General features: G+C 40.7%; 2 protein-coding genes across 5 annotated transcripts in view; one reads left to right on the top strand and one right to left on the bottom strand.

The window, feature by feature from the left end:
• Positions 1–23228, bottom strand: part of LOC100890058 — a 39358-nt gene extending 16130 nt beyond the window's left edge. For 3 of the 4 annotated variants that reach the window (XM_030982738.1, XM_030982740.1, XM_030982741.1), the window contains exons 1-8: positions 23020–23228; positions 11585–11863; positions 7165–7364; positions 6051–6201; positions 4153–4314; positions 3510–3619; positions 3055–3180; positions 1191–1282 (exon numbers count right to left, since the gene is read on the bottom strand). In XM_030982738.1, coding sequence (XP_030838598.1) covers positions 1191–1282; positions 3055–3180; positions 3510–3619; positions 4153–4314; positions 6051–6201; positions 7165–7364; positions 11585–11843 — 1100 coding nt within the window. In that variant the 5' untranslated portion in view covers positions 11844–11863; positions 23020–23228. The remainder of the gene's footprint in view (positions 1–1190; positions 1283–3054; positions 3181–3509; positions 3620–4152; positions 4315–6050; positions 6202–7164; positions 7365–11584; positions 11864–23019) is intronic. The other variant, XM_030982739.1, reaches the window with a different exon arrangement.
• Positions 17495–22191, top strand: LOC105437668. Its single transcript, XM_030982743.1, has one exon. The coding sequence runs from the start codon at positions 18596–18598 to the stop codon at positions 20981–20983; it is 2388 nt and encodes a 795-aa protein (XP_030838603.1). The 5' UTR covers positions 17495–18595; the 3' UTR covers positions 20984–22191.
• Positions 23229–24273: the final 1045 nt, after the last annotated feature.

The following is a 24273-nucleotide window of genomic DNA, read 5'->3' as shown; positions in this document are numbered from 1 at the left end:
TCATTATACATGTTCAAGTCATGATGATGATAATGATGGTGGAGGTGATGATGATGGTGATGGTGATAATGGTAATGATGGTGGTGATGGTGGTGGTGATAATGGTAATGATGGTGGTGATGATAATGGTAATGATGGTGGTGATGGTGGTGGTGATAATGGTAATGATGGTGGTGATGGTGGTGGTGATGATAATGGTAATGATGGTGGTGATGGTGGTGGTGATAATGGTAATGATGGTGGTGATGGTGGTGGTGATAATGGTAATGATGGTGGTGATGGTGGTGGTGATGATAATGGTAATGATGGTGGTGATGGTGGTGGTGATAATGGTAATGATGGTGGTGATGGTGGTGGTGATGATAATGGTAATGATGGTGGTGATGGTGGTGGTGATAATGGTAATGATGGTGGTGATGGTGGTGGTGATAATGGTAATGATGGTGGTGATGGTGGTGGTGATGATAATGGTAATGATGGTGGTGATGGTGGTGGTGGTGATAATGGTAATGATGGTGGTGATGGTGGTGGTGGTGATAATGGTAATGATGGTGGTGATGGTGGTGGTGATGGTAATGATGGTAATGATGGTAGTGATGGTGGTGATGGTGCTGCTGATGGTAATGATGGTGGTGATGGTGGTGGTGATAATGGGAATGATGATGGTGATGGCGGTGATGGCGTTGATGATGATGGCGATGATGATGATGGTGATGATGATAATGTTAATGATGGTGGTGATGATGGTGATGACGATAATGGTAATGATGGTAATGATGGTGGAGATGATGATTATGGTGATGATGATGACGGTAAGTAATAATGATGATCATAATGATGATGGTGATTATTACATCTCAGTCATTAAGAATCTCTCCTAAACTGGGGCCTGATGAGAAAGCAGATACTTTTCATTGACTTTGTACATACTCTACCAAAAGCCGGGCTCAAATGCAGGTCAAAAGGAGGGTTAGAATTGCACTTTTTTACACTAGGTGAGATTTCATCCGACAGTTAATTCACAAATAAAAGATATTCTTTCATTCAAAACTATCTACTGATGAATTCCCAAGAGTCTCTTTTTCTTTACAAAAAGTGAATTTCTCTGAGTATTTTCATTTCAGAATATGTACGTTCATGTTCACTATCTCAAAATTCAGATGTGACCATGCAGTCATGTACTTAATTACCGTCCAAATTGTTGCCACTTGACCTCAACCAGTCTCCTGATGACCGGATGCATGATCACGTCCAGCTGGTTGTAGTCCACAATAGTTTGGAGCTGAAAGGAAAGAAAAATAGCAAAATTTGTTAATTTATCAATGCATATACTTCAGAGTAGAAAATGGTTTTCTGTTGATGGAGCTCTTTGGTGTAGTATAATTGCAAATAACTTACAGCGTTTTTTATGCATTTTGCTGTATTCCCCCTCCCCCTTTTTTTAAAGGCTGAAAGCTCTTTTGTGAAAATTTTCACAAGCTAAAAAAAAATATTCATAATAACTCCATGAGAGCTCAATGAGCTTTCTAATCTGAGTGCTATATACCATTAAGACTGAAACAAGGTTTCTACAACAAAATCCTCCCTTTTCAAAATGTGGCGACTACTTTGGTAAAAAATCCTTCTTTCGGGTCTCATTATTTTACGCCACAAGCAGTTGAGATCTGATGTTTTTGATAGTCGACAACAAGGAATTTTGTAATCTAATTGTTATACAACTTAAATTTATATTTACAGTATAATTATACCCTTCTTTTAATACATATTAATTTAATTGAACCTTAAATCTCAATGACTTTTCATTCTGTTCATGAGATTAAAAAAAAAATCCATTTAAATTTTGTGCCATATCTGCTTGAATTTTTGCTTTTGGATATATTTTATTTTAAGGCTACAAATGGCTCCCAATAATTTTATAGTCCAACTTAGAGTTAAGTTTGACTTAGGATCTTTGTGAAACACCCCCATGTATAATTGTCACTGATACACTCTTCCAGTGATAATATTACCACCCTCCTTATATCTATATCAGTACCGGTACTGTTCTCTTTCTCTAGTGGAGGATCAGACCAAATATGATGGATATCAAACATATGATCTTAATCCATGTTCAGACCTCTACAATACTTGGTGACATATGGGGCAACAAATGACCAAAGTCCTTTAAGTAGAACAATACAGATATTATAATAATAATATTCCTTTCTTGTATAGCGCATATCACATCATATCGTCCCTATGCGCTTTCAAAGAGCTTTCAGAAAATATTATCCTAGCTTTAGCTCCCATTATCAGCACACAGTGCATTTCAAGGAACAATATTAAAGGGATTGGGTAACTTTGTCTCAGATTCTGAAACAAAATCCTGGATTTAGCTTATGCTGCAATGATAATTATAAACCTGTAGGCCAGTCAGGAACCCCATGACTTTTACAAGCTGGTCGCCTGTCTGATTATCAAGATATTTATGATTGGAAATCGAAATTTAAAAATTTGTTTTCTTAACAGTTTTTATAGAACTTCAATCTATAGGGGAAAACGAGTATGGTAAAGCCGGTCACTCAAAGATTTTTACTATATTGAGGCACTTCATGATAATTTTGAAGTGCAATTTTGTTAGGACTTTAATATTACACCATATCACAGACACTGATAACACGTAGGGCCACGCATATTAGATTTAACATTGTTAAAACGATACCTTTAATTAATCCAGTGCTAAAGGTGATCTTACAACTGTCCTGATCTCAATGTCATTACTGTCCACAAAATACCTGGATGTTGGCTCTAATATCATTGCCCACTAGTTTAGCACACATTTTGCCATTGACTTTTTAATCGGGCAATAATATTTGTTCATTGGTTTACTGTGTAATAATATTGACTGGCAAATTACACACAAAATCCCTTTGCCTTTTCTGAGCAGTCAATACATTTTTTTCACCTGTAATTTTGTTGGGTTATCAATTAAACCTCAAGGGCAATACAATTTAAAAATTGCCCTGCTCACATGTCTGATACGGTTAATTAATTGAGTGGTTCGGCTAATCTTACCACTGTCCTGATCTCTACGCCATTACTGTTCTCTTTATCCGGTGGAGGCTCCAGGTGATGAAGGTTGTAGTGCTGCTTCCTGTTCTGACGATCACACTGGTACAGCTGATTCAGACCGACCATCGCCTAAAAAGACCATATCAAAGGAGAGATGACAAATTGACCATTCATAGTAATAATAATTGTGGGTTCTTGTATCCAGCACTCGATCATGTCCGTCAGACACTCCTAGCACTCTATGATTTTAACCCGGCTATAGCATGGCTGCCATGCTGGTGCTCTAGCATTTCAAAGCATTAATTTTTGCCAGGTACCCATTTACCTCACCTGGACAGTGTGGCTAATGTAGATTAACGATTGCTAAAGGATATTGGTGCAGTTGCGGGACTCAAACCGTTAAACATGTTGTACACAAATAATAATAATATTTAATTAATATTAGGATGTTGACTTACCACTGCCGGCATCTTAGTGACCATGAGGAGGAGAACAGTGTGCCCTGAATAATCCTTGTCGGATGCCTTGCCTCCTAACTCAAGGAGCAGTGCAGCCGTCTCACTGCGATCTGTGTAGCAAACAAGAAAAACATTGCATTCTCAACTCTTGACTGGGCTTGTTCCAATTACAAAATTTCCAAAAGTGTAGTGCACACGTGTCCCCGGCTCATGTCCAATGAATGAATGATCATATGCTTCTGTTTGCTTATTCACGCTTATTTTCATTCAGGGGGAAATTTAAATCATGGTTGACTCCGTGATTTGAATATTACAGTTAGACACTGTATTACACATTTAGGGTTGTGCCTGTGTCAAAGGCCAGATTCTCTGGATGAAAATATATACATACAAACAACATAATTTGTGAATGAGAAGAAAAGAAATGTGTGTCTTTCAACATAAAATTGTTAATTTATTCCCTTTCCACTGTATCCTCGTCTTTGCTATTTTCCAAAATATGACAGAGATAATGACCCGAAAGAATATCTGAAGTGAGTCTGGGAAATGAAAGTACATCTGAACAGGCACAGCTCTATGTAAGGCCATAGATTCTAGCCTACGACAACTGCAAATGAAATCAAATTGATGTGGACTAGCTCACCTAGCTCTGCGGCTGCCTGGAGGGGCGTCCTACCCTTGTAATCCAGAGGATGAACGGAAGCGCCCTTCTTAATCAACATCCTCAGACTATGACATGCATCGTTGCAGGCAGCGTAGTGTAAGGGGGTCTTCTTCTCACCCACCGTTAGCTCCTCAATGTTAGCTAGAGTAAGATAAGAGATACGCTAAAAGCTGTGCATGAAGACCACTCAAGGGATATAAGAAAAAGGTGGCTGTAGACGAGCTGTTGTTAGGCTGCTATTATGACACTTAAAGGAGTCAATTTCTGTCAAGTACTGTGATACAGTTACTGTAAGAGTGCTATACAGTGTGTCCCAGAAAAAACGAAACCGAGAATTATCCATGTTTTATCATAACTTAATCACAATTGGAATTAATAAATGACACAAATTTGGAAAGCTGAGATCCTCCTCTTTCATTTGATGCAACTCATATGATTCATATCTCACGCATGGGTGATTAAAAGCAATTTGAAGAGAGGAAACCAAAAAGTCATTTGGCGGGCAGTATCTGAATTTTAAAAAGAAAATCACATTTCTAGAAAGTTCAATTTCTGCCCTTTCAAATGACACCTCAATCAGGAAAAATGAGCCAAAATTGATCAAATTATGGAAATATAAGCATTACTTTAAACAAACAGAACTTTGTTATTCCTGGCTCATTTTTCCTGATTGAGGTGTCATATAAAAGAGCAGAAATTGAACTTTTGAGAAATATGATTTTCCCCTTGAAATTCAGATACCGCCCGCCAAATGACTTTTTGGTTTCCTCTCTTCAAATTGCTTATAATCACTCATGCGTGAAATATGCATCATATGAGTTGCATCAAATGAAAGAGGAGGAACTAAGCTTCCAAATATGTGTCATTTATTAATTCCAATTGTGATTAAGTTATGATAAAACATTGATAGTTTTCAGTTTCATTTTTTCTGGGACGCACTGTATAAGAGCCAATATTTGATTGTATTGATTGTAGAAATAGGGCCCTTCTCATTCTCAACTGATAGCATTAACAACTTGGTCAAGAGTTTCAAATGTACACTGATTAATCAACTCGTGAAGGAAATTAGTGCTTAGTGGATTCTGAGCCTTCTCATCTCTCTACCTTAAAGGTATTACAAATTTTTGGTATAGGGCCATGAATTTGCTTCATATGAACATATTGGCAGCATATGCGATCTTACAATATGCAGTGATCTTTGTCGCAGTTGAAATCGGGTCTAAAGCTATGAAATTGTAATTAATAAACTCTTTATGTTGTATAGCTCCCTCTCAAGGTCAAGATATTATTTTAGCTATAAAACAATGTTTCTGGACTAAAATCGACCGATTTGCTATTCTCGTTTGGAAAGTATATATCACAGCTACATATTCTGAGATTTTCATGATCGCAGCTACCATTGTACGGCCGTAGGGGTTATTAGAAATTTATCAAAATTTACCAGGAGCACCAGTAAATTGTTATATTCAATTTTCTCGAAAGCAGAAGTGTTTTAGGGGCTAAATCTTCTAGTGCCTATAATATATCAAAATTGTAAAGAATCACTATTCACCCAATTTTGAAAATTTCCCAAAACTATAGTATACCACTACACAGAAGTTGATCCTTTTAAAGTGGATCTAGATATCTGTAAATTGTTTTAAGATACAGATATTTACTTTGCACCACACTTTTAATTTGCTGTGGCAGTTCTATACAGGCTCTTTGTGAAGTAATTTGTGAAGGTGGATTTAGTCGACAAGGTCACATCTCAAGCTGATAAAGACGCGATTTGTAACTTCAGGCTTATTTCCCAAATCAGAAATAGCAGGCTTTTTGGCAATCTCAAGCTGATGAAGACATACCTAATGTGATGATCCTAGACTACGATCACTTACCTCCATGATCTAGAAGCGTGGTGACCATTTCTGGGAAGTCGACAGCAGCAGCTACATGGAGGGGTGTCCTGCCAAACTGATCAGACTGGTTGACGCTGCTCCCTCGCTCGATGAGGAACACAGCCACATCAGGGTCCCACGTTCTAGCAACCTGTGAAAGACACATACATGTACATGTAGCAGTGGGCTTTAATGAGGAGATTGACACCATTCTGGTGTTTACCCAATAACAGGTGTCGTCAATCACCAGTATAAGCGAGTTCGTAATTAGGATTTGCGCATGGGCAGATAAAGGTCATTCGTATCCAAATTGTAAAACCATTGAGACGAATACTCATGAAAGTTATGTAATCAGTATTCATTTATGCACCAACAGTACATTTATCTGATACACAGGTGGAAGTATTCTTCTCAAGAGGCAAACAAAAGGTATTCATGAAGCACCTCCATCACTTTGGCAGTGATTATTCTAAAATGCACAGGTGGAAGGTATCCATCGTGTCTAAGATCTGTGGATATTTTGGGGTCATGCGGTCCAGAGCTATTTACGAACTCGCTTATTAGCCTTCAGTTTTATGACCAATCAACCCATATGGAAAAGTCATATTCTTACATTTCCCTCACCAAAAGACTGTCCGAAAGACTAGAGTGTATTAGAGGGTATTTCTTGATGGGACCACGGGTTTGCTGTGTGTGAGACTTGTACACCCATTAATTGGTATTTTCACCAAGTCAGGTGTCAGCAAAAATATTACCCATTGTACATGGAAACTGACTACCATCTCCCTTTAAGTAAACCAAGCACAGAAATATTATCAGTTGAAATCGTGGTGGTAACACTTTGTATTCAAAGGGGTAAAGCAAGAACATTTTCAACAACATTTGACACCCTTTTGCCTAAAAAGAGTAAAGGTACAAAGTGTGCTCTTAATATGACCCCATTTTTTGGCTCAGTGAGTACACATACACAAAAAGTACCCTATTTTCTTGAAATAAGCCTAATGTCATAGGAGACGTAGGCTCTACACTGATATACTTGACCCTTTTTCATGAAATTTCTTGATCTTTTGAACAAGAAAACACCCTTTGAAATTCATGAACACCCCCCACTTACTTCATGGAGTACTGTTTGTCCATACTGGTCAGTGGTGTTGATATCTGCACCTCTTTTTAAGATCAACTCCAGGTAGTCCAAATCAACGTTGATGTTAGGGTCAGCAGACACCGACAGGTGGCCGAAGTAGCCGATCAGCTCAGCGTTGGCAACGTTCGGGTTGTCGGGACCCGATACGATGTTTGGATCGATTCCGTCGGCTGGTGGTTTGTAAAGATCGTTTCAAAGGTTCCTGAATAGAGATAAAGAGGAGACCAACATTATTGTCACATCATCAAATTATCTTTATTATTACTGGAGGGAAGAAGGTCCCTGGAGGGAAGAAGGTCCCTGGTATTTAGCCCTTTGGTGTTGCATATTATACTTATTGTGAAGTTACATATAAAAAATGATTAAGATTCAAACGTCAAACCAACAATTTGTGCGAATTTATAATCTTGAGTTGAGAAAGATGGAAATATTGATTTCAACTGAGCTTACACTCATTATGTTTCCTTTCATTCAAAAACACTTTTCTGTCTATTTTTATCGTTTCAAAGTAATTTATTATGGAATATATATTTCATTCATTGTATGGTTATGTTTTCTTTAAAACACCCTTGGACTTATTTTCTATTCCCCTTGGTCTTTTTGCACAGTAAAGATGATATTGATGAAGATTCATAAAACAGATTCATAAAACACATTCTATAAATTATCATACTGTAAGATAACAAAAGTCTGCTTTAATTTCCATAAGTGTGTTGAAAAGAAGGTGAAATACAGGTTAGAATGTGTTATGATAATAGTATACACCATCCCAATCACCATTTTAGCAAAGACATAAACACTTCTTAGCAATAGTAGCAAATTAAATGGGCAACACAACACCACAAATCAAAATTTGCAAAAATGTGAAACACATCTCAAGCTTTTCAATGATAAAAAACCTGTTAGTAATCATTGATGTGCAGGAGTACATGTATTTTTGCAAAATTATTATTATACCATCTACCAAAATAAAGGTGCAAAATATACATCATATACAGACATTAAAGCACTACCGGAAAGAAAAAGAAATCTATTTCATCATCAACAACTCAATAAAATGGAAGTAAATGAAATTTTCTGTACTGAGGAAATTGGAGAGGACCTCGCAAAATAGGTCACAGAGTTGCCAATTTGTGTTTGACTGATGATGATTGCAACTTCAAATATTCATAACTTTCTCCTTTTAACAGAATTTTGCTCTACTTTTGAAGACCTGTTCCTCTCATTTTCCAGCTTTTTAAAGCCAACTTAATATCAGGGTGAAATTTCCCTTTAATAATCAAAAGCCTATTAAATTTGTCAGTACGGATAGTGGCAAACAAACACTAATTATCCGCAGGTTCAATATCAATTTGGTATATTTCTCTTCATCTCTTCTCATTACCCTAATTGAAATACACATCAATTTATTATTTTATGTCCCATCATGAAATTGCTTTCGTACAAATATATTCACGACCTTTCAAGTCATGATTGATCATGTCTCTAATGTGTGCCTAATCACATCATTATATCTGTAATGCAAGGATTAACACAATGGGAGAAGAGAGAGAGAGAGAGAGAGAGAGAGAGAGAGAGAGAGAGAGAGAGAGAGAGATAGAGAGAGAGAGTGATAGAGAGAAAGAGAGTGATAGAGAGAAAGAGAGTGATAGAGAGAAAGAGAGTGATATATATGTACAAATGTATATTTATATATGTATATATATATATAGAGAGAGAGAGAGAGAGGGAGAGAGAGAAAAAAAGGGAGAGCGAGAGAAAGGGAGAGAGAGAGCAAGAGAAAAAGAGTGATAGAGAGAAAGAGAGAGAGATAAAGAGAGTGATATATATATAGAGAGAAAGAGAGAGAGAGAGAGAGAGAGAGAGAGAGAAATAGAGAATAGAGAGAGAGAGAGAGAGAGAGAGAGATAAGAAGGGGTGCAAGGCAGAGAGAAATTATAGCACTTGCATAGAATCTTAACAATGCAATGAAATCTATTGTAATGTAACTGAAAGGGAGTAGAATAATCAATATTGTTGATCTAGTCTGGACAGCAATGCATTCGATAGCTTGAGAAAAGGAGGTCAAATAATAATTTTTGTTCAGAATGCAATATGAGCATTTAGATAACAAATTAAAACAGAATTGTATTATTTTTCCTTGAGTTGGTGGGCTAGTGTTTGTCTATTTAAAAAAAAAAATTTTAGTTTAAAAACTCGCTGATTATTTCTTAACTTAAATCTTAAAGATTGATTTTAGTGGTTTTCCAAAAACTGAACTTGTCTGAGTGAGAGTTGGCTTCAAAATGATTCCGAATTGGACTTTAACATCAGGGTTTTGTGTAATACACATCTCTATGGGCATGGTGGTCCACAAGAGGTTTTAACCAGTCCAGCTTCTATCCATTTACAAACATTTTTTATTCTTCAAATTATCTTTGTCTAGCTCCTCCTTTACACACATCACAACACAGCTCAGCTTCATAACAATAACTGGAAGGACTAACCTAGAGCCCAATGCTATCCCAAACCATTACATTGTGTAGGGTTGTTGAGGCGAAGCCTTGAACAATGAAATAATGAACGGAGGACGTCCCTTTGTGTTGTCTGTTGGTAGGCAACATACTGTAGAGGCTCATTCATCCATTGCTGGGTCCATGCATGGACCTGTTAAGATTAAGTACATGTTATTCAAACTCAAGGCTTATTGCCATTTGGTCTACAATTTTGTCTACTACCCAATTGGTCTATTCCTATATAATACGGTCTACACCCAGCCTGTCTGCTATCCATTGGTCGAATAATCATTTCGCCGACTTATCATTTGGTATAATGCTTCGTATTCATTATATGCAAATATTTCTCCATAACAGAAGTCTGTTATATTGTTATTTTGTTAAGCCAAAATATTGCATAATATTGTGCGCTATACATATTATGTATAGGCCTATTAAATATTTGTTGTTGTTGGAATAATAATAATAATTTAAAAATTTTATTATTATGATGGTTATTTTCATTATTATGATCATTGGTATTATCATGTTATCATTATCATTATCATCATCATCATCATCATCATCATCATCATCATCATCATCATCATCATCATCATTACCATTATTACTATAACAACTTCTTACTCTTGAATATTCTGTTTTCATCCAATTCAATTTGTTAGAAAAGTTAGATAACCTTTAAAACAGAAAAAAGAGTGCCAGACTGTCAAATAAAACATACAGTACATGTAGCATACCACACACACAGTTCTCACATGAATACCATTTAGGCAACACCACTGCAGTGTATTATGTAATACTTCACAAATACCAGTAGTTAAAAATGTGCCACTAAGTCCTGAATGAAAGCTTGTACTTACATGAACATTTATAAACACAGGTTTGCAGACGTTGAGTAAATGGTTCATGAAATGACATGAATTGCACGAAGCATGAGGAAAAATTATGATAAAATCGAGGTTAATGATAATGAAAAATAATACAAACAGTGATTTTCATTGATTGAACTAAGCTACACAAAAAATAAACAAAATAAAGTAGAAACTTGTATTATTACAAATTTGAGTATGCAGTATACAGATCATGATACAACATGAGTTCACACTATGAATATGACTGACAAAGAAAGCGGACAAAATATACAGTTCCTCAGGTAGACAAAGGAACATCCCTTCACTGCTATTATGTAAAAAGGTGAATATCCATGTGACACCTGTTCTTCACATTTTTACATTTAATAGCAGTGAAGGGATGTTCCTTTGTCTACCTGAGGAACTGTATACTTTGTCCGCTTTAATTGTCAGTCATGTTCATAGTGTCAGCAACTGTTTTATCATCTTGCTACTCTTCATTTTAAGGATGCGTGTAATATCAATTCTGTTGAAGAGAGATTTGAAATGTTAGCTGAAACCTGAATATTATAAATAAAGTAAGCTGAGCAACTTCTACTATAATACTCTCTATCAATTGAAGTATCATATCAATTTTGTTCAAAATATATATATATATATATATATATATATATATATATATGTATATATATATATATATATCTATAAAAAAATCAAAACCTGAAATAAAGGAATATAACATTTTTCATTCATTAAATCTTCAGGTTTCTTTTGTATAATTCTTAGGTAGAAATACATTTAAAAAAGAAAAAAAAACCAACATAAAATCTCAGCAAACATTAAAATATTGTTGCAGTATTAAGATTCATGGGACAATAAAATCCAATAAAATCCAAATCAAAACCTAAATCATAATCAAATTAGAGTAAATAAAAACATAATATCATACCGAATCATTTCAAATCGATTCACCAATACAATCAACAATCAAATCAAAGTCCACCATTTAAAAATTTGAATGAAACATGTACATTGGCTTACCTGAGGTTCCATGCATCGGTCTTTTTGTACAATTCAGAGTTTTGTTTTTGTCTGAGCCTGAGTCACTCATAAATCCGCCAGGGAACTCGTACGTGTTATCCTTTGCCACCAGTTTTTCTCCATCTTCCCCTTTGTTTAATAAAAAGAATTCTTTGAGGCCGTTTGACGTCTCCTCAAAGGTGCTCATTGGAAAAACCTTGCCAGTTTTCTTCTTTTTCTTCTTTCCTGATCCATCACGGCTGTCGTCCGCTGAGCTCATGATGGTCCCAGTTTAAAGTCCTGCATAGCACAGATAAAAAGATTGTTAATTGACAAATATTCAAGATAAAATATTAAAGCTTTACAGTCCTTCTTGAAAGTAGAATGACAGAGATGGATACTGGCTGTTGAGTGAGAATAAAAAAATCAAGAGAGATCTCTCTCTCTCGATCTCTATCTATATATATCGCTCTCTTTTTTTTTCTCTTTTGTTCACTCTCTTTCTTTCTCTCTCTTTCCCTAATTCCCTCTCTCTCTCTCTATGAATATATATATATATATATATATATATATATATATATATATATATATATATATATATCCCTCTCTTTTTTCTCTCTCTCACTCTCTATTATATCACTCTCTTTTTTTCTCTTTTGTTCACTCTCTTTTTTTCTCTTTTGTTCACTCTCTTCCTTTCCCTCTCTCTCTATATATCACTCTCTTTCTCTGTATGTATATTATGTATATATCACTCTCTTTCTCTATCTATCACTCACTCTCTCTTTCTCTCTCTCAAGAGAGCAACTTTTTAGGATAACATTACATTCAACGTGATCCTGTACTGTAATAGCTTGCTCTAATTCATTTGTATTCCACACTAGGCCTTTTTTAAGGAGGGGGGTGGGGTAGTACTTTAAAAGCAGGACAATGTTTCCCTAGCATATGGGACGGTTGAGTATTTATTTAAATGTACAGTAAACGAAGCTGTACTTGTGCATTACGTCTGTTACAAGGTTATCAGACACTCCATTTATTGTACATCCTGCAGGGGCATTTTAATTTTTTTTTTTTTTTTCTTCTCACACTTGTTAATTTTGTCGGAAGTTGATAGGGAACTGCTCATAAACATGACGCAAAACCCACCTCTGTTCTTATTTTCAAATGCTGGCCGAAAGTCGAAACTCTGATGGTTTTTGCAGGGTAAATAGTCGCTCTCAAAACATCAGTAAATAATTCCTGTTTGTTTCCACATGATTCTCCTCGCATCCCTGCTAACGTATTTAGAGCAGGTTTTGCTTGCAGTGTTTATAATGCCCCTATTGATTACGATTGTTTGACTCATTCAAGGATAGCATTGTGGCTACTGAAAGGATTACCTTATAGGTAATACAAAGTTTTGGTATGGGGTCGTCAATTTGGTTCAAATGAACATATTGGAAGCATTATGTAATCCTACAATATTCAGTGATTGTTGTCGTGGTTGAAATCGAGTCTAAAGTTATGATAATATTGTAGTGATTCAGCCTGAGCCACTACGGCTCTGGCGGCATATGCGCGTAAGTCCCGCATTAGGCGACACCCGCGGTAGTTTCCGCGGGCGTGCTTATCACTGGGAACGTGAGATTGAACCTGAGACTGCACGCGACAAACACTGTTGATTGCCCGTCTCTTCTGTCTCTTCGGTCTACTACTACTAGCGACGGTGGAGCTCCACTCAACGAGCAACACTTCAAGCGCTTCTTGAGACAGACTTCAAGCAGTATAGTATACAGCCTATGGTAGGATAAATCCTTATTATAGGCCTAGTCGTTTATGTAGTTATAGTTAAGATTTAGGCCCAGTAACTGAGTAAGTTATATTCCGCTCCGTCACTACAATGGCGTAATCGCCACGGCTCCTCGACAGCGGGTACAGCAGACTTACCTGTTCGATCCAGAGAGGGACGGGTATGATACGGGAGAGGAGTCGGGAATTTATCAGGTTAGGCAACCCCATCCCCTGAATCGTTCCCCAACAGTTTCTAAAGGTAGGGATGTTCCCCGCCCGGCTCCCGTGGAGGACCGGGGGAATGTCAAAACCCTTCTCGAAGCTCAAGTCGGGAAGGACATAGGCAGTCTCAAGGTGGACATGGGTGGGGTGAAGAAAGAGCTCGCCAGTTTGAGGACCCGCATGGACAACATGGATAGTATTCTGGCGGAGGTTCTGAAGACTGTAAAGTCTCTGGAGGTCTCCAGGTTCTCCAGGACCCGTTCTCCATCTCCTAGATCTAGAGGCTGCTTTGGATGTGGTCAGTTAGGCCATTTTCAAAGGGAATGTCCGGTTAAGTCGGTGTCCTTTGCGGCTACTGAGGAGGCGGGAAACCCGGAGGGATCGGAGAGCGAGGTCGATCTCCGATCTGCGGAAGAGGAGGCCTACAATCAGTAAGTGTTGAGGTAAATAAGGTAAGTGACCCACCTGACTCATCGGTCGGTCCCCCAGACAAGGGTAGGTTATCCTATGGGGAAGGTAGTGTGTGTACAGTCAGTGACCCACCTGGTTCTTCGGTCGGTCCCCTGGACAAAGTGCCGAGTAGTGATAAGTGGTCCGTTCGAGCTCAGGGAACCCCCCCGGATGTGTGGGAGGGTGAGTGTTTATTCATTGCGGAGCTCTTTAAGGGGTATGCAGACACGTTGGAGCCTTTGGAGGAGGTAGTGGTGAATAAAGTAAGCAGTAATTCTATGTTTTATGTGCCTATTTTGTTTGGGAAAGTTAAGTTAAGGGCAGTTGTAGATACTGCTGCTGAAGTTACCATTGTTTCGGATAAATTCCTCTCCCTTTTGGATCCGGCACCCCCTATCCTTCAAACTGTTATCTTAAGGACGGCCGGCCGGGGTCAGAAAATGACATCGATGAAAATCGGCCCGGTTCCTATTAAGTTAGGTCAGTCATGGTTTGAGGAGGTTGTATACTGTGCCCCATTAGAGGATGATATGTTACTTGGGCTGGATTTCTTACAGAAATATGGTATTGATATTTCCATTACTCAGTCCAAGCTTATTGTCGGGGGGGAGGAAGTACATATGTACTATGGAACGGATTCCAAGGTAGCCTGCATCCAAAGGGTTTGTATTGCTAGGACGGCCATGGTGCCTCCTTCCAGTGTGAAGCGGGTAAGCTGTAAGGTTGTGGGGGATCCAGGGCTCCAGGGTAGTGACCTCTTCCTTTTCCAGCCCACCCACGGGCTCCCCGTATGGGTACCTCGGATTGTGTTTGATCGGGGAAAGGATTTGGATGTTTATGTAATCAACGTAACCGACTCCTATCACCGGCTGTCGGGGGGGACTCAACTTGGGGTAGCGGAGGAGGTGAATGAGTTGCAGCCGGTTGAAGCCGATGGTCCTTTAATTAGACAAGCTACGGCCACGGCTGCAGCTACGGTGGACCCCTGCCCTGCCCATCTTCAGGATCTGCGCGATAGATCCGAGTCTCTTTTGACGCTGGAGGAGAGAACGAAGCTGGAGGCCCTGTTGCATGATTATCAGGATGTGTTTGCGAAGGACGAGTTCGACCTGGGCAAGTTTACCACTATCACCCACAAGATAGACACTGGTGATGCGCGTCCAATTAAACAGAAGATGCGTAGAACCCCCATCAATTTCGCTAACGAAGAGGGGGCTCATTTAGACAAGATGTTGAAAGCCGGAGTGATCCGGCCTTCTATCTCTGAATGGGCTTCCCCTCCAGTTTTGATTAGGAAAAGGGATGGGTCTGTTAGATGGTGCTTAGATTACCGCAAGTTGAACATGGTTACTAAGAAAGATGTGTTCCCACTCCCAAACATTGAGGAATGTCTAGACAGCTTAGCCGGAAATGTGTGGTTTTCCAAACTGGATGCAAATTCTGCCTATTGGCAAATTCGAGTTGAGGAATCAGACATAGAAAAAACAGCTTTTATTACAAAGCAAGGTTTATTTGAGTTCGTTAGAATGGCATTTGGGTTGTGTAATGCTCCAGCTACATTTACGAGAGCTATGAATTTGATTTTACATGGTCTCAATTGGGGCACAGCCCTAGCATTCCTCGATGATGTTTTGGTGTTGGGAAATTCTTTCGAGGATCATCTGAAGAATCTTCAGGAAGTTCTTGGGCGGTTTCAGTCCTATCAGCTTAAGCTTAAACCTAAGAAGTGTACTTTGTTTCGGAAAGAGGTTGAGTTTTTAGGTCGTAATGTTGGTGATTCAAGCTTGCACCTAATGAAAGAACACATTCAGGCTGTGGAAAATTGGCCTGCTCCCCAGAATACTAAAGAGGTAGAACGTTTTTTAGGTCTAGTTAACTACCATCGTCTTTTCCTAAAGAATTATGCCGAATTAGCTGTTCCGCTTTACGGACTAACTGGGAAGCATCCTTTTCACTGGGAGGCGGAGCACCAATGTGCTTTTGAAGCCATTAAACGGCTCTTAGTATCCGCACCTGTACTAACCTTACCAAATTCACAAGATCCTTTTATTCTAGATACAGACGCTTCGGATAATGCGGTAGGGGCAGAGCTGCTGCAGGTCCAGGGTGGCGAGGAAAGAGTGATTGCATATGGGAGTGTTGGTTTGAATAGTCAGCAGCGCAAGTACTGTGTGACTAGGAAAGAGCTGCTTGCGGTGATCCTGTTTACTAGACAGTATCGCCACTATCTTCTGGGCAAACCTTTCCTTGTTAGAAGCGATCATAGTAGCTTGCGTTGGCTTTTTAATTTTAAGAGCCCAGATGGCCAGCTGGCCCGCTGGCTCGAGGAATTAAGCCGGTATGACATGCAGATCAACTACCGCAAAGGCCTTACGCATGCCAATGCTGACGCCTTATCAAGGATTCCAATACGCGGTCCAACTTGTGATGAGTATCAGCTCGGTTTTAGTTTAGAAGATTTGCCATGTGGGGGGTGTTCTTATTGCACACGCGCGCATAGGAATTGGTCTAAGTTTGCTGAGGAGGTAGATTATGTGGTGCCGTTGGCCCAGAGGCCAGGGGCCCAGAGGCCGTGTGTTCAATCCGTATCCAATAATGTTTCCTGTGACCTTCGGAAATCGGGTAGTAAGGTTCCGAGGACAGGGTTATTGTTTGATATCTCCCAAGTGACGTTATATAGTTCCGGGACTAGGGACCTGGTTATCACGTCGGGCAGTGGGAGTGCTAAGGAAAGTGTTCATATTAGTTATGGGGACAGTTTTTCTGTTAAGGCCACTGTACTAGATAATTCCTGGAATAACGGGAGCTTTGATTTTCAGAAATCTCAAAAGGATGACTTATTCCTGAAGTCAATTTTTGTTTGGTTATCAGTTAAGGAAGAACCCAGTCAGAATACCATCATGCTGTGGGGGCCGGAGGAAAAGTTCCTCTGGATAAACCGAAGCCTTTTGGCTCTGCGTGATGGTGTTATCTGCTGGACTCGGGATGACAAATTGCTAGCTTGGGTTCCCCGGGAATTGAGGGAGTCAATCATAAAAGGTCATCATGATTTGCCCTCATCAGGCCATCAGGGAATTAAACGAACCTTGGATAAAATCCAATTGAAGTACATGTGGTATCACATGAGGAATGATGTTCAATTGTATGTGCAGACCTGTGCGGTTTGTAATAGGAATAAGCAGTCCACTCGTCACTCCCGACATCCAATGGTTCAATTTCATGCAGGGATTCCTTTAGAGCGGGTCCATCTCGATTTTATTGGGCCACTACCAAAGACCCTCAAAGGGAATGAACATATCCTAATGATAGTTGACCAATTTACTAAGTGGGTAGAATGCATACCTTTACCCTCCCAAACGGCAGAAGAGACTGCACGGGCTGCAGTTAATGAATTCTTTTGTAGGTTTGGTTTTCCTTTTCAGGTCCACTCTGACCAGGGACGGAATTTTGAGAGTAGTTTATTTCAACAATTGTGTAAGATGACGGCAATCCACAAAACTCGTACCACCGCCTATCGGCCTTCTGCCAATGGACAGGTGGAACGATATAACCGAACCCTTATGGATGCAGTCAGATGCTTTATAGGTAAAGCTCAGAATAATTGGGATCAATTTCTTCCACAGATAGCCAGCGCTATACGGGCTACAGTAAACCGAAGTACAGGTTTCACCCCGAATCGGCTAATGTTGGGAAGAGAGGTTAATCAGCCGGCGGATTTAATGTTCCCCCTTCCTTTGTCACAGCAGAGGCAGAGCCCGGATGAGTATTGCCGTAACCTGTCCGAAGCCATGCGGAAATCTCATGACACGGCACGGGCCAAGCTTAAGTCAACTCAGGCCCGGATGAAGCGTGACCATGATGTTAAAGTAAACCTTAAGTCTTTTAAGGAAGATGATTGGGTTTATTTTTTGGACTTGGCCTCCGTTAAGGGTAAGAGTAAGAAACTCTGTCCTCCTTGGAGGGGGCCGGCCCAGGTTATTACGTGTTTATCCCCTTATCTGTACCGGGTTAGGTTTAAGAAGGTTTTAATGGTACTCAATCATGATAGGTTGAAATTATGTCGGGATCGAGTCTTGCCGACTGTGGGGGGATCACGGCTCAATAAGGAGGCTTATTGCCTTTGTAGGAAGCCAGATGATGGTCGTCTCATGATCGAGTGTGACAGGTGCCTGGAATGGTATCATGGGGCATGTGTGAATATTTTGCCGGCAGATGCGGTGGCTATAGGAACTTATGTGTGCCCCGTGTGCAGAGCGGCAAGGAAAAGGTAAATCTGGTTTTGTTCCATTGTCTTTACTTTTTATATATGTTTATGTCGATATACTTTACTCATTTCTAACACATTGTTGCCGCATTTTGGCCCTAACTTTAAATATGACTCCTTTCAGCTCCATTTACGAAATAGAAGAGCATTTCTTAGTGAATTAACTTGTTTAAATCAGCTGATTAATTTAGGGCTGAGCGTTAAAATGAATTGTATTGTTAAAATGCGCAGTATACTTGTTCATGAGCCAGTCAGTGTATGTCAATGATGAACTAATAAGGATTTCTCTCCTTTCTCCCCAGTGGTTTTAGGGTTTCTCTTTTGACATGGGCCCTCCTAAGCGGCCAGTAAGCTCCTGGGCCAGTAATCTTCCCCCAAGGAAGAAAAGGCAAGCTGAGGATGCCAGACCAGAGGGCGGCTCCAGCAACAGACCAGGTAACCTCCTGGAAAGGAGGAAGCGCTATCGTCACGAACAAACATGCCCCTATCCCGCTTGCGCGATCAGGACGGTGCATGTTAAATTTCATGTGTATGGCCATCTTCCTAACCTTGCTTTCGTACCACTAGGTATTAACCCTCCGTCTGCCGAATTGCTTCGGCTGCGAGGGGAGTTCTTGCGGTGGGTGGCCACTCAGTTTGTGGGGGATGGGCGGGACCCGGTTGGGAGATTGGTGGCCTACGTCAATCAGGACTTTCGTCCTAGCCGCCCTTTTATTGCGTCGGAGGTAGAGAGAGCCCTTAGAGCGCAAATCGAATTTGAGGGATGGCCTATGCCGTCTTCTTTTTCTATCTCTCCTCTCAACTCTCCTGCGTGTCTCCTACACTGGAGGGTGTTGGTGCATTTGCACCTGAAGCTTTCTCCTTCTTTGCGGGCAACCTTTTTCTCCTGGGGTTCCCCGTCTACTTTTCCTGTCTCTTCTGCCCCTGTGGTGATTCCTCCTCTTCTCTCGGTTGGGTCTGTGCCTTCTTTCGCACAGGTTGCCGCTGACTCTCAGTCGGCTCCTTCTAGCTCTCTTCTCCCTGTTTCTTCTGTTTCTGATGCTACTTCTCCCCCTGTCAGTGCTTTTCCTCCTCTGATCTCTGCTGGGTCCGTGCCTTCTTCTGCACAGGTTGCCGCTGCCTCTCAGTCAGCTCCTCCCAGTGACCAGTCAGGCTTGTTGTCTGGTTCTGTTACTTCTCCGTCTCTTTTCATGAGACCGACTATTCCTGTTTCTAGGATGCCGGCTCCTCAGGCACCTATTTTTCGTCCTATCCTTATGCCTTTTCTTCGACCCCCGGTTCGACCTTCTCGTCTCCCTTCCACTGTCACTTCTGCTCCTTTGTTTCCATCACCAGGTTCAGTGGGACAAGCGCCTCAGCTGAGCTCTGCTGCACCTGGTCTTCTGCCTTTCATTCGTCCTTCCACTGTCACTTCTGCTCCTTTGTTTCCATCACCAGGTTCAGTGGGACAAGCGCCTCAGCTGAGCCCTTCTGCACCTGGTCTTCCGCCTTCCATTCATCCTCCCACTGTTGCTTCTGCTCCTCCTGCTCCTGTTCCTATCGATTTGATTCAATTCGATTCCCCTTCTCTTGCTCAACCTAGTCCTCTCGATCCGGCTAGTTCTATCGGGCCACAGATTCCTGTGCCCCCGTTCTCTTGTGAACAGCCACAGGCTCCTACTGGGCCACAGGCTCCTGTGCCCGCTTCTCTTCCTTTCGCTCCGGTTATCTCTCCTCTTCCGGCTACTTCTACTGTGCCCTCTTCTCTTCCTTTCGCTCCGGCTACTTCTACTGTTCTTCCTCCTTACTCTAGAAGTCGTTCCCCCCTAGTCTATCCTGTGGGAGACTTGCCGGATACAGTTCAACGGCTCGTCCGCGAGGACATGGTGCCGGCTCCTTTCTCTTCAGTTCTCGTGAATGGTTTTGATAGCCATTTTCATTTAGATCGCATGATGGATACCATCGCGAGGAAAGGAGATCAAATTTGCTTTCCTCGCCCAGGTATGAAGTTGGTGGGTGGTGTGGTTAATTTCTGTGACCCGCAGTTTTTCGATCGGGCCCTCCGTCTCATTCCGCTTCTCCCTCTTTTCCATATCGCCGTCGGGGTACATCCGAAGTGTGTATCTATGCTCACTGATGACGGCTGGGCTAAGTTGGAGTGCTTATTCTCATGTCCCAGGGTTACGGCGGTGAGCGAGCTTGGGATCGATTATTTTCGTGTTCCCCAGCCCGAATGGCCCAAGCAGTGGGCATTGGTCAGAAGAATCCTGGGTTTGGGTTGTAGGAATATGGTGTTGGTCCTACACCTGAGACCAGCCCAGGGCGATCCGTGTGGCCATCACCTGCACGGAGAGTTCAGGGACCTTCTGGGGCAGTTCTGTGGGCGTCACCAGCACATCCACATCCACAATTTCACCGGTGATGCCCAAGAATTGGATGCATGGATGGCTGCCTTCCAGAATGTGTATGTCGGGGTGTCGGGCCTGGCTGTTTCATTCAATCCGGCCCAAGTAGATATGGTCCGTAGTGTTCCCTCCCACCGGCTCCTCTTGGAGACTGATTCCCCGTACCTGGCTGTTTTCCCGGGTGCGTCGGTCAACACCCCCTACTTGTTAGAGGATGTTGGCCGACTAGTATCCCGAATTCGGGGGCAGCCTTTTAGGGCGGTGATGAGGCACTCCACAGAGAATGCCCAGAGATTATACTCTGGGTTTGCATGCCTGGTTTTGCCTTAATTTAATGTAATACCCCGGTTAATCCCTTACGCCTGTGCCGGATATTTTGCAATATTTTATTATGTATGACTATTTTAACTGCTATTTTTGGTCACTTACACTTACACCGGCACGGTAAGGGTTAACTGGTATATTTCTGTTTCTGTTTCTTTATATTCTTGATCCCTGGGACTTTCCCGGGACTTGAATCCTATTTTAGGAATTAAGGATACCAAGCTAGGGACGTTAGGATGTTTCTGGTTTTCAGCATTATATACTAGCTGAAATTCCCATGAGTATTTTCCTTTGGGAACGGGTGTTTTTGTAGTCTTAACCATGGCTCGTCTGTAACCAGAATGGAGACCATTATTACTATGGGATTGACCATTTATATTGTATGAGTGTATATTCCATTATTACTATGGGATGGACCATTTATATTGTGTGGGTGTATATTTCATGTACCATTATGGCTAAGGGATTGGCTAGTTATATTATATAATTGTATATTCATGCACCGTCCTGGTTGTCTTTATATGTAGCCGTTTGGCTCTTCCCCTTTTCGGCGCGCATGTTACCATTCTGTATTTCTACCTATGAGATTGCTCAGTCTCTGTATACAAGTACTTCATATAATGTTTCCCATACCACATTTTGGAATGCAGCTCTATTATTACTATGCTCTTTTTCTACCTATGAGATTGTTCGGTCTCTATATACATGTACTGTACATAATGTTTCCTGTACCGGATTTTGGAATACAGTACTTATTAAGATATGATAAAGGCGCCTGCCTCCTGGAAAGACCAAAACTTCACCGGTGCTGGCAAGAAGGGTCTTTGACTCATCCACCAGCGGGAACGGCGTGACCCCGCACTGCGGTACGGGAGTAGTTTTAAGTTAGTTTTAGGTTAGTTTTAGTTAGAAGTAGGCTTCAAACTCATTAAGTGGGGAATAATGTAGTGATTCAGCCTGAGCCACTACGGCTCTGGCGGCATATGCGCGTAAGTCCCGCATTAGGCGACACCCGCGGTAGTTTCCGCGGGCGTGCTTATCACTGGGAACGTGAGATTGAACCTGAGACTGCACGCGACAAACACTGTTGATTGCCCGTCTCTTCTGTCTCTTCGGTCTACTACTACTAGCGACGGTGGAGCTCCACTCAACGAGCAACACTTCAAGCGCTTCTTGAGACAGACTTCAAGCAGTATAGTATACAGCCTATGGTAGGATAAATCCTTATTATAGGCCTAGTCGTTTATGTAGTTATAGTTAAGATTTAGGCCCAGTAACTGAGTAAGTTATATTCCGCTCCGTCACTACAATATCATAATTGTAAATAATAAACTCTTTATGTTGAATGGCTCCCTCTCAAGGTCAAGATATTAATTAAGTTATAAAACAATGTTTCTTGACTAAAATCGACCGATTTGATATTTCCGTTTGGAAATTATATATCCATCCTACATATTCTGAGATTTTCAGGGTCGCAGCTACCATTGTACGGCCGTAGATGCTATTTGAAATTTATCAAAATTTACCGGGAGCACCGGTAAATTTTTATATTCAATTTTTCTCGAAAGCAGAAGTGTTTAGGGGCTAATTTTTCTAGTGCTTTGATACATCTACAGGGGCATCCAAATATACCAAAATTGTAAAGAATCACTATCCACCCAATTTTCAAAATTTACCAAAACTTTGTATTACCTTTAATTTTTAAGGCTCATTGTGTGTGTCATTATTTTGTGAATTCTTGAAAGAAAAAGCTAAACAATTAAAGGAGAAGTTGATCCTGATATTTAATAGGTTGGTTAAAACACGGACATATGAGAGATCGGGTTAATGCAAGTTTGAGCAAAATCCGATCATACTTTATAGTTATAGACTATACCGAAAGCACTGCCACTGGAGCTTTGCAGCTAAGGTCAGGTTGTGTTTGAAGCCGGAGTTCGGGCCCTCGCCGGGGGGTGCGGCGGGCACACTGTACCGTACGCGTATCGAAAATTTTCTCCGGGGGGAAATAACAAGCTAGAGAAAAAGTCTCGAAGGCAACTTACCTCACCTCAGGTCCTAAAGCTATGCATCTGATAGTTGTCCTTTCACTTTACCGCCAATTCAGAAAAACACTTAATCCTCATCGACTTCCATTTCTTGGTTGTTTTAAGCCGATTTCAGTCGGGTAAGTATGTGAGAGTGCTAGTCACCTGCTAGTGGCCGACCGAAGAGTTATGGTTGCGCTGCTGTACACTAATTACAGATTCGTATTCTTGTTATAAACATAATTTATATAGCGCGCGGAGTCGGGCTATTAAAAGCACTGTTCCCCCAAATTCATTTATCGGCATAAGAGGACATGTCTTTTTTTTGTGTGTGTCCCAAATTGTGAAAATTTGGCCGATCGATATTTCGTTTCGTTATGGGGGGGGGGGGGGGGGGGGGGGGGTAAGGTCAGCTTTTTAGGGTCACCCATTACCACAATCTTTTGAATATTTTTTTTATAAAAAAAAAAAAAAATACAAAAGGGGGAGGGGGTTTCCTCCTAAACATACATATTAAAAAAGTTAAGGGGGGGGGGGGGGTCACCCCCCTGCGTACGCGCCTGATCTGAATAGACATTCAAATTCAATTCAAAGTTTATTCAACACTCTTCATAAAAACATTTAAAACATACAAATACAGAATGGAATAATAATTAAAAAAAAAGTGATAACAAATTACAATGGTAATTTATAAGAGCATTTGGGGAAGGCAGAACGGAGGGATTCCTTATATGAAAGCCTACCTCTAAAAACACACATACAGGAGGAAAAAAAAAGAAACCAAGAACAAAAGAACAGAACAAAAAAACAAAATACATACTAAAACATACTATCATGTACGATCAGAGTAAAAACAGAGTCAAACTGTAATTCTTTAAAAATATAAATTTCAAGAGATTTCATGCTTCCTTAAAGGCAGGCTTTACTACTTCAGCCAGAAGGGATTATATACCACCCAGCGATCCAGCGAGGTCACTGTGACAGGTGGCTATCTCATTAACTCAGCTCTCATGTAACATAAGAAAAAGAGGATCATGGGGGACCAACAGGCACCGATTAGGGAAGTTTTCTATATAGAGGGAGCAAGTAGCTACAAGTAGGACAGTGTGCCTTTAATTGGAAGAGGAAAAGCTTAATCGGCTGAGAATCGTATAGTGACGTCAGACCAGTAGTGCGATTGTCTAGGAGTTGAAGCCGGCTCGGCCTTTATCTTAAAGGTATAAGTTTTGGGAAATTTTGAAAATTGGTGGATAGTGAATCTTTACAATTTTG

Source organism: Strongylocentrotus purpuratus, unplaced genomic scaffold (assembly GCF_000002235.5).
Source record: "Strongylocentrotus purpuratus isolate Spur 01 unplaced genomic scaffold, Spur_5.0 spur5_scaffold_13, whole genome shotgun sequence".
NCBI classification, from domain to species: domain Eukaryota; kingdom Metazoa; phylum Echinodermata; class Echinoidea; order Camarodonta; family Strongylocentrotidae; genus Strongylocentrotus; species Strongylocentrotus purpuratus.
This window is presented reverse-complemented; position numbering and strand designations above follow the sequence as displayed.